This window comes from Anguilla rostrata, chromosome 3, assembly GCF_018555375.3.
Source record: "Anguilla rostrata isolate EN2019 chromosome 3, ASM1855537v3, whole genome shotgun sequence".
Classification (NCBI taxonomy): Eukaryota; Metazoa; Chordata; class Actinopteri; order Anguilliformes; family Anguillidae; genus Anguilla; species Anguilla rostrata.
The window spans coordinates 57,959,257-57,969,224 of NC_057935.1; the positions used below are offsets into that span (position 1 = coordinate 57,959,257).

Genomic DNA, 9,968 nt, shown 5'->3' on the forward strand with positions numbered 1-9,968 from the left:
GTTTTTTTTTTTTGGAATGCTTTGCTCAAAATTCTAAGACAGTGTTCTAGAACTCCAGTGCTTTCAAATGCCGGCAAGCGACTGTTACATCAGCACTGGAATGTTCAGGTCACTCCGTAGGGTTAATGAGTTGTGAAAGGTAGCATATGTGAGCAGGTAATCTGAACATTCTTCAAAAGACCACCCCCCCCCCCCAAGCAAAAAAGATGGTGTGTGCAGTGGTTTGTTGTTGGTGTTGGTGTCTGGGGGCAGAGGGGCTTGCAGGTTTGAATCTTGAACTGGGCACAGCCATTGTGCACAGAACTTGGGCTTTTTGCAACTTCACCTCAGCAGCTGAAGTGTAAAAAAAAAAAAAAAAAAAACAATATTAATTTAAAAATCCTGCTGTGTGACTTGACTCTTGAAGAAGCGTAATAATTCAGTGAATTTCAGATGAATTTATTTTTTGTTGTGAACACACAGCAATGTCCTCTTGATCAAACAAACCAAAGAGACAGATTGTGGATTTATCACGCTTTGGCTGCCTCATGAAAATAAAATATGGGAAGAGCCCGGAAATTGAGATTCTGCTGTGGGTGATTCGGTGAGTCTGTGACTGTTTGGGATTTTCATGAACACTGTTCATGTGCCTCTGTCATCATCAAGATCAGATGAAAGGATTTTTTAACCAGTGGGGAGACGAGGGGTGAAGGGTGGGTGGGGGTTTGGGGGTGGGGGGGGGGGACGGGGACGGGGGGGGGTGTGGGGGTGATATTTTTTTCTGGAAATGATCATACGTGGAATTAGGAGGTGCTGGATGTATTTTAAGGTGACTACAAGCAGAGGTTTATTTCTTTGAAAAAAAGAAAGAAACAGACGACCTTCAAGAACATGGCGACCTTTTCAATGTCACAGCCTGCTGCTCGTTGAGATGCTACCAGGGTTGTTCATAAACACTTAGGGTCCAAAGGATTTCTGCATTAACCTGTCTCCCATTGGCTGGTTTTTAATGGTGCATTAACATGCAGGTAGTCTTCACACCAGAGGTTCTCTCTCTTGATTGGCTGGAAAGGGTAGTTATATTTTTTGAGATTAGTTTTCAGAATTTTGATTGGCTCTAGCAAGTTTTAACCAATAGGCCATTGGCTGAATTGGCTTCAGTTACCGACCTCAGTATGGGTCCCATTGCCACTTGTCAGAAGTAGTAGCCTAACTAACTGCCTGATTTTTCATTTTTTTATTATTGTCTTTTTTTTAACTTTTTTTTTTTTTTTTTTTAGCAAAGTACATCCCCAGAATTTGGGCCGGCTTACTGGTATTACCATCACCAGGCACAGCTCATATTATCATAACTTCCTGTGGCTGAGAGATGAGGCTTTTGCAGCTAAGAAAAAAAAAACGGATGTCAAGGTCAAAGCTTGTATGCCAGTTAGATTACTCCATCGCTGCATGTACGGGTCCTAGAGAGCATCTGGCCTGTGGTCGTTTTTTTTCGGGGTGTAGGGGGCTAATGGGAGGAGGTAGAATTTACATGACATGCTCATATGAAAACAGGATTAGGGAAGTCAAAAGACCATCAGCCAGAGGAGCTTAATCTTCTTGGGGTGGAGGGGGGGGGGAGGGGGGGTATGTGGAAGGAAATGTGGCTAATTTATCCAGGATGCTAGCTGCAGCACAGCCTCTATTTTTAAACACTTGTTCCACAGAAGCATGATTGCAAACAGAAACGCCAGCGTGTGCAGAAGTGCCCACAATTATGTAGCACGTATATAATGATAATAATGTGAGTTATTATTATTATTATTATTATTATTATTATTATTATTATTATATGTCTTTCTGGCCAGAAAGTGAGAGGAATGTTCCTTTGTGTGCTTTTAAGCAGCAAGGCTCAAGGTTATAAATCCTGCAGCTGAACTGTGTCAGCCTCTTTCCTAATGGAGCTGCAGAAATGTGCATATTTTCATTCCGTTTTCTAATCTGAAGGAGATTTCTTGCTTCTTTCTGTTCTCTTGTTCGGGGTGCTCAGGCGTGTTTGTAAGGTTGGCTCCTCACTGTTTGTCTCCCTCTGTTACAAGCACAGTATAAGGATCTTTGTGTGTGTGTGTGTGTGTGTTTGTGTGTGTGTGGTTGGTGGTTTTCTGCGTGCTTGGTGCGTGTGGGTATGTGTCGTGTACTGTGTGGTGTGGGTTGTGTGTGTGTTTGATATGGTGTGTATTGTGTACTGGTTTCGTGCACATTGCATGGTGCGTGCTGTGTGTGGTGTGTGTTTGTGTGTGTGTGTGTGTGTGTGTGTAAGGGGGGTCAGATAGATTATCTCCGTCTGTTTGCTCTGCACGGGTGATGGTGCCAGTTAATCATCCAGAAAATCACCCTGTCGCCGCAGCGCCCCCCCCCCCCCCCCACCGTGCATGACCAGCAGGGGGGGGGACTTTAGTTACTCTGCTGCAGTGTCCAGTCAGCCCCTTCCTCGCTCCCAAATGTGGCGCTAACCTGTCACCCGCCATCGATTGAGACCCGCAAGGCCCCCCCACCCCCCCTGCCCTGCCGCCCACCTCCGCTGCCCGTCATCACCACGGCGACGGGGAGCAGTGTGTCCAGCGCTGGCTGAATGGTCGCCGTGACTACGGTGCGTTTCAAAGGTCCATGAGCCGGCTGTGCACGCAGGAACTGGGCCGGGGGGGGGGGGGGGCGGTTGCCCCGGTAACCCGATCATCTGCAAAAATTGTTTGTGTTTACAGATCGGCTCTGTTCTGCCTGCTGATCCTGAGCGCTTGTGTCCAGGCCGTAAGTCGCTCTGGATAAGCGCTTCGGACAAATGGCAGTTTATGTCCTGTGTTTTCCTCAACTCCGTTATTAAAGTCCTGCCCCCCCCCCCCCCCCCCCCTTTTTCAACTTAGGAGCGCATGTGTGCTGCTTGAAAAAAGTGTTAGCATAGATGTTAGCATGCAAAAAATAGAAGATTGCGTTTTGGTTATTTGGCTTGGTTGTTTGATTGCTGATTGGTTGTTGGAATAGTCTCTATGCTCTCTGAGGCCTTGTGAGAGGGATGGGTCTTTGAGTTCATTTAAACAGTCTGGAAATATCTGGCAGCTCGTGCGGCGGCCAAGCTGGGACAACCGCAAGGTTACGGGTTCAAATCCCCGGCTGCTTTTGTGAGTGTGTAACTCTCCTGGGCGATCTCCAGCTTGTGGAAGGCAGTGATGCTGCAGATCCATCAGGTCTGCCAGATGCTCCCTTTTGTAGTTTAACAAGGTCTCTCTCCCTGCCATCGCAGCAGAAGCCCTCCAATTTGACGCATCTTTTGAATATTAATCAACGGCTGTGATAAAGCACAGCGCTGTGGCAATGGGCCTTTCTGCGTGCTGTAATACACTGCAGGAACCTCAGGAACCGGTCTCAGGAACCTTCTGTAGCCGAAAAGCAGAGAGGATGGAGAGAGTTGTTCTGGGTCCGTGGCGCCTGGTACGTTTATAACACCAAACCAAAATTCGGTAAATCCTAAAAAAACCATAATTCCTTTGAACGATTCTTAACAAACTTTTCCCAACGTGGCGACGTGGTTTTTAGCCGCTTGGGGATGTCAGACCGACTTCAGTCATGGAGTTAAGAGACCGTTATGGTGTATGAAGCTGTACGAGAGCTTTCATTGTGTGTTAAGGAAGAATGATTGACATCTTAGGGTTTTTTTTTTTTTTGCATGTCAGTGGAGGCAAAATAAGCTTATGAATAAAATGGGTCAACAACCAGCTGATTGATGTGCCAACGCAAAACATCTGGACGTTTATCTAGGAGCCGTTCTGGGGGTGTATTGGAGTACCGCTGTAGGCAGGGGCAGCAGTGTAGTAAAATGGGGAAGGTGCTGGTCTTGTGACCTAATAGGTCACAGGTTCGAATCCCAGGTAGGACACTGGCGTTGTGCCCTTGAGCAAAGGTACTTAACCTGCATTGCTCTAGTATATATCCAGCTGTGTAAATGGATGCAGTGTAAATGCTGCGTCAAAAGCTGTGTAAGTCGCTCTGGATAAGAGCGTCTGCTGAATGCCTATAATGTAATGTACCACTGAGGTTTCGTGTTCAAGGAGCCCAACCTGAAGGTTTTTTGGCAGGTCGAGATGAAGCTCTCCTAGTGTTTGACACGGGGGGGGGGGGGGGGGGGGGGTGGGGGGTGGGGGTGTCCGGACGAGGGGATTTTTTATTTTAGGAGGAGGAACGTAAAGACGCGAGCGCTGGAGGCGCGAGGCGGGTTACCCATGAATCAGGGGGCCGCTCTGGGCCGTAACTCTGATTAACGGGGGGGTCTTAACGGCCCGCTCGGTCAGGAGCGGCCGGATTTATGTCCCGCGCGCCGCGGTATCCGCCGGGCTCGGCGGGGGTGCCGGGGGAAAAGCGCCGTGAGTTACGAGCCCAGCGCCGCCGGTGATTTAGCGATGATGTCATCCTGCCGCCGCCGTCCCGTGTCCGCGCCGCTCGGCTCCCGACGGCGCCCCCTGCTGGCCGGGCGGAGGTGTTACGACGCGTTTCCGTTCCCTGTGGCGAAAGAGCTGGCGCCCGTTTGCGGGGGCGGGGGAGGAGAATCGAATTCGCTCCTCGATTGCGTTTTAGTCACGTAAAATCCGCTGGTTTCCACTTCCATTTTTTTTTTTTTGTGTGTAATTGGAGGGAAATCTTCCTGTTTTTCTCCCACAGAGTGATGCTTCTGCCAAGAAGTGCTGTGTGCAAGCTTGATTAAAAATGGTGCTTTGCCAAAAATAAGGATTGATTGGTTGGAGTGAGTTTATTTGGGGGGTTAAAGTTTTGGTGAAGGTGGGGTTCAGGCTGGATTTAGAAAAGGATGGGGTTGTTTTGGGGTTTTTTTTTCTATGAAATTCAGTGGACAAATTGCTTTCAAATCGTTGCTCTCAGAGTAATCTCACCGCAGTGTCTTTTTTAGCTGCAGACCGAACACTTTTTCGATTGATTAAACCCGCTCCTGGCAGGGTGGCCTTGAAGTGTGAGCCGCGGGGGGGGGTTCTTTAAGTGTCAGCAAAGAGGAAAAAGAACATCCACAGATAAAGTGGTTTTATTGGGTGCTCAGGAGTAATCGGACTGTTTGCGTGCGCGTCAGAATCCCTTCCATAAGAAGGCGGGCGTAGGGCCGTCTGGGTAGTGTAGAGGTATAAGCACTCGCCTACCACCCGGGTAGACCCGGGTTCAATCCCGGGCAGCGCTACTTCCGGCTTGGTCAGACGTTCCTACGAACAGTGTTCGCGGGTGGGAAGCCGGTGAGGGTATGAGTCCTGATCGCTGCATTAGCGACTCCTACTGGTTGGTCGGGGCGCCTGTTCAGCAGGGAGGGGGGGATCTGGGGGAGATAGTGTGAACCTCCGCACGCGTTACGCTCTCCCAGTGAAACTCCTCGCTGTCAGGTGAAAAGAAGCGGCTAGCGACTCCACATGTATCGGAGGCTGGCATGTGGTAGTCTACACCCTCCCCAGACCGACAGAGGGATAGCGCATCGACCAGGACCATGATTCACACGGGGAAATTGGTGTAACTCTGTATGAAGTCTTACTTTTTATTTTTTTAATTTTTTTATTTTTAAATGTTTATTGTTATTTTTATGTTTTAATCATTTTAATTTCCTCCCGCATTTGGATTGGCGGATTTTACCCATAAGCCAGTGGGGCTGGGCTGCTGGTCACCGTCGGGTCGGGCACGATAGGCATTCCGCTGCGGACCGTGTCGCTCGTCGCTGCGCTGAGGACCGCTGCGTCAGCAGGACCTCGCGGTGAATAATGCGCTTCCCATCGACTCTGACACCAGTCAGATTAAACACCACACCTGCTGGACGCACAGCTCTAGTGTACAGGAACAGATTGCATTCAGGTATGGAATTTAGAGAGTTACACCACACACACACACACACACACACACACACACACTATCTCTCTCTCACACACACACACACACTCACACGCACAAGCAGTCACACACACTCACACACACACTATCTCTCTCTCACACACACTCACACACACACACAAGCACTCACACACACTCTCTCTCACTCACACACACACATTCACACACACACTGTCTCTCTCTCACACACACTCACACACACACACACACACACACACACTATTACACTATACACACACACTCACACACACACACACACACACACACACTCACACACACACACACTCACACACACACACACACACACACACACGCGCGCTCTCACACATGCATATGCAGACAGTCTCACGAGTGCACGCACAGGCCCTCATTAATGTGCAGTCTGCTGGAAATGCAAATGAAAGCTTAGCAGGGCACTGCCTCCGTGCGTCTATCTGCGCTGAGAGACTCTCCTGGGCTGCGTTCTGACCCATCTGTGGGCCTGCGACGATGATGATGATGAAGATGGTGATGAAGATGAAGATGATGATGAAGATGATGATGATGATGAAGATGAAGATGATGATGATGAAGATGAAGATGATGATGTCGGGGAAGATGATGACAAAGATGATGAAGATGATGAAGATGATGACGATGATGACGATGATGACGATGATGACGATGATGACGATAAAGATGATGATGATGATGATGCAGACAGATCTCAGAATCGTTGGCGTCCGGCTCCCGAGTTCGATGGAACCTCCGGAACGCTGGCACGCTCCCGGGGCATGCTGGGAAAAAATTTACGAGCGCTCCGCGCCCAGATCTCCCCGGCCGCTGAAGGCCGTATTTCTCCCTGGCGAAAGTTTTTCTTTTTTTTTCGGTGCCAGAGTGAAATAAGCGTGCACAGGCAGCCGGGCTCCGCCTGCTTCAGAAAGCTCGAGATCGCCCCACGCCACGCACGCTGGTGATTATAACATCATAGATCGTCCGGGGTTTGCATCTCTTTGTTTTTTCCTTCCCTCCACGAGCGACCGCGGCGTTGAGGGACGTGTGTTGCTGGAGCTGGGGTGCCGGTGGCGTCTGCTGCTGTTATGAAGTGGATAATCTGTGTGTTTTTAGGGTTTTGTTGTTGGAGGACCTTACCAATAACCTGGGAAAGATAGTGGTATTCAGGATCAGTAGGAGGACAGAATGTGAGTGTGTGTGTGTGTGTGAGTGTGTGAGTGTGTGTGTGTGTGTGTGTGTGAGTGTGTGAGTGTGTGAGTGTGTGTGTGTGTGTGTGTGAGTGTGTGTGTGTGTGAGAGTGTGTGTGAGTGTGTGAGTGTGTGAGTGTGTGTGTGTGTGTGTGTGTGCGAGTGTGTGTGTGTGTGAGATAGGTGCAGATGGCTCTCATACACACACTGCAGTGACTCAGCACTCAGGTGTTATTCTGTTATTCTGTTATGCTGTTATTCTGCCATTTAGTCACATCTCCTGCCAGCCCCGGGCTCCCTCAGGAGCAGCAATATACTGCAATATATGGGAAATATATGGACATTTTTTGAATATGCAATGATTTCACAGCAGTGCACTACGTTGCCAACCGACTTGTCGTATATTTTATACATTTTCATACATGTGACATTTGTCAAATAATTAGCTCATATTGTGAAACATTGGTCTATATTGAATGATAAATATATTTTTGTCAATATATGTTTAGATAAATTCCATTTCTATAAGGGGGTCATAGAAAACAAGAAACGTCTGGGTAAATCTTAGACCAGATATTTGTCTGTTTGTTTTTTTTAAATTCCATTCCAAGGGGGGGAGTAACAGGAGGGGCCAGGCAGTGCCGCCGACATTATCTTAGACAGCGTGGTGTTTGCTTTTTCGTCTTGGAGAGCTGCAGGGTTACGCAGGTTTTTTGTTTTCACCTTGAATTCAGCGCTCAGGTCGAGCCCCAGCAGAGCAGGTGTGGAGAGTTACTGTGCGATGGGATGATTTAACGGGTCTGTGAAGTGCTCCCCAAGGACTTGAGGGGAACACCTTCTGGCCAATTTCCGTCAGAAACTTACTTAGCGTAGCCAACGGAGATCTGAACACAGAGCACCCTGGAGTGATCATGACTTCATGTGTCCTATTTTTGCTCGGAGAAGCTGGGGTTGCTCTGACGGTTTTTCTTCGAAACTGAACTCCAGATAATGATGATGATGATGATGATGGTGATGAACTGTTTCTCTCTCTCTGTCTCAGCCATTATCCAGCCGGACAGTCAAACAAGGATGGTGTGTACTTTATTTACAGTGCTGTTCGAGTGCTGGGTTATTTACAGTGCTGTTCGAGTGCTGGGTTATTTACAGGGCTGTAGGAGTGCTGGGTTATTTACAGGGCTGTAGGAGTGCTGGGTTATTTACAGGGCTGTAGAAGTGCTTGGTTGTTTCCAAGGATTTAGGAGCACTGGGTTATTTACAGGGGTGTAGGAGTGCTGGGTTATTGTCAGGGGTGTAGGAACACTGGGTTATTTACAGAGCTGTAGGAACACTGGGTTATTTACAGGGATGGGATAAAATTTGAAGTGATAAATTTGGTAATGGCTAGACTCAAACTTCCTCTCTTCCTCTCTTTCCTCCCTCTCTTTCTTTAATCCCCCCCCCTTTTTCCCCCTCTCTTCCCTTTCTCCGCAGGTCCAGGATGATGGGCGTGGCCCTTGGCGTGGTCCTGGGCGTGTTCGCAGGAAGGCCTGTGTTCCTCTTCGTCGCCCTGCTCCTCGCAGTGACGCTGGGTGAGTGTTGCGAACCCAGGTCGGCAGATAGGCACAGCGCACTCTTATACTACAGCTGCCCGGATTGGCTGGCCGCCCAGTGCCTCATCCAATCACAGTGTCCAAAACACACCCTGATACCTACAGACGTAGTACATTAATCACTACGTACATTATGGAAAACATAATTTATTATCTCTCATCCGTTTCGTGACGTTATTTACATTGTGTTCATCCTCACTGATTTCATACGCAGGCCTATTTCTACTGTGTGTATCTTCTGTGTATTGCTGCGAAACCAATAACACCAAACCACGACCGTATTGATTGATTGATTGATTGATTGATTGATTGATTGATTGATCGATTAACATTTGTTTAGCCACACGGCTGCATTGCCCAAGTCAATCCAAAGGTCGGAATAGCAGTGTGCTCTCCTAAGATTTGAACCCGCAACTCCTGAGCTATAAAACCCTGAATGAACGTGTTCCTTGAGCTGGCGTTTCTTGTGCTGGTACGAAGTGCAGAAGGAGAAGAGAGCGTGTGGTGTGGTTTCTTGTCCTCGTTAATGCGCGGGTGTGCACAGTCGAACCCCCACCCTGCTGCTGCAGCTGGGCGGAGAGGGTCGGCGGATCAGTGATTCCTCAGTGCCTGCGTCTCAAACTCCCCTTTCCCCGGGTCCGCTGGGATTTAGCCTGCGGAGTGCAATAAGTGACATGTGATTGGCTAAGGAGATCACATGCCTAGCAGCCAATTGCAAGGCCTAAATTGGCTGCTGATTGAATGGAAACCCGGAGAAGAAACCTGCTGATCCTGCAGCCCCCCCCCGCTTCAGCTGCTGTCCAATCCTCCGGCTAAGAATAGAAATGCTAAAATCACAGCTTCTTTTAAAATCGCATTAAAATTTTTTTTAAAAAATGTTTTGACTGTGCATTTATGGAACGGGCTGAATTATGTATTGCAGTTCCAAATTATTACTAATAACAGTACAAACAAGGCCCAAGTTTATTTATGTAGTCTTTCATTCACATCTTTAACAGGAGGTGCTTTATGCAAATGAAGCAATACGAAGGCGAGAGAACCCCAGACAGGGTTCAGCAGCGTAAAGCCTTTAAAGACCGCTGGTCCTGATCTAAATCCAGACCTCAGCCTGACAGGGTGGTGGAGAGCAGTCTCTCTCTCTTCTGTGCGTGCTTATGAGTTAAAAGGCGTGCTGGGTTGCTCGGGGGGGGGGGGGGCAAAGTGGAAAGGCATTAAAAGTGTTTGGATGTGTCTGGCGTTCATGAAACGGACCGGTGCCAAGCCCCACGGTTGAAACAGAACCCTCCCAGCAGAGCCCTGCCTAGCAGGGGGC

The 9,968-nt window shown here is 48.6% G+C and overlaps 1 protein-coding gene across 2 annotated transcripts in view; it reads left to right on the plus strand.

Annotated features, from left to right (window-relative positions):
- LOC135251316 (neurocan core protein-like) overlaps nt 1–9,968 on the plus strand; it is a 73,708-nt gene that overhangs the window by 19,439 nt on the left and 44,301 nt on the right. For both annotated transcript variants that reach the window (XM_064328647.1, XM_064328646.1), the window contains exon 2: nt 8,538–8,635. In XM_064328647.1, the coding sequence (XP_064184717.1) occupies nt 8,545–8,635 (91 nt within the window). In that variant the 5' untranslated portion in view covers nt 8,538–8,544. The remainder of the gene's footprint in view (nt 1–8,537; nt 8,636–9,968) is intronic.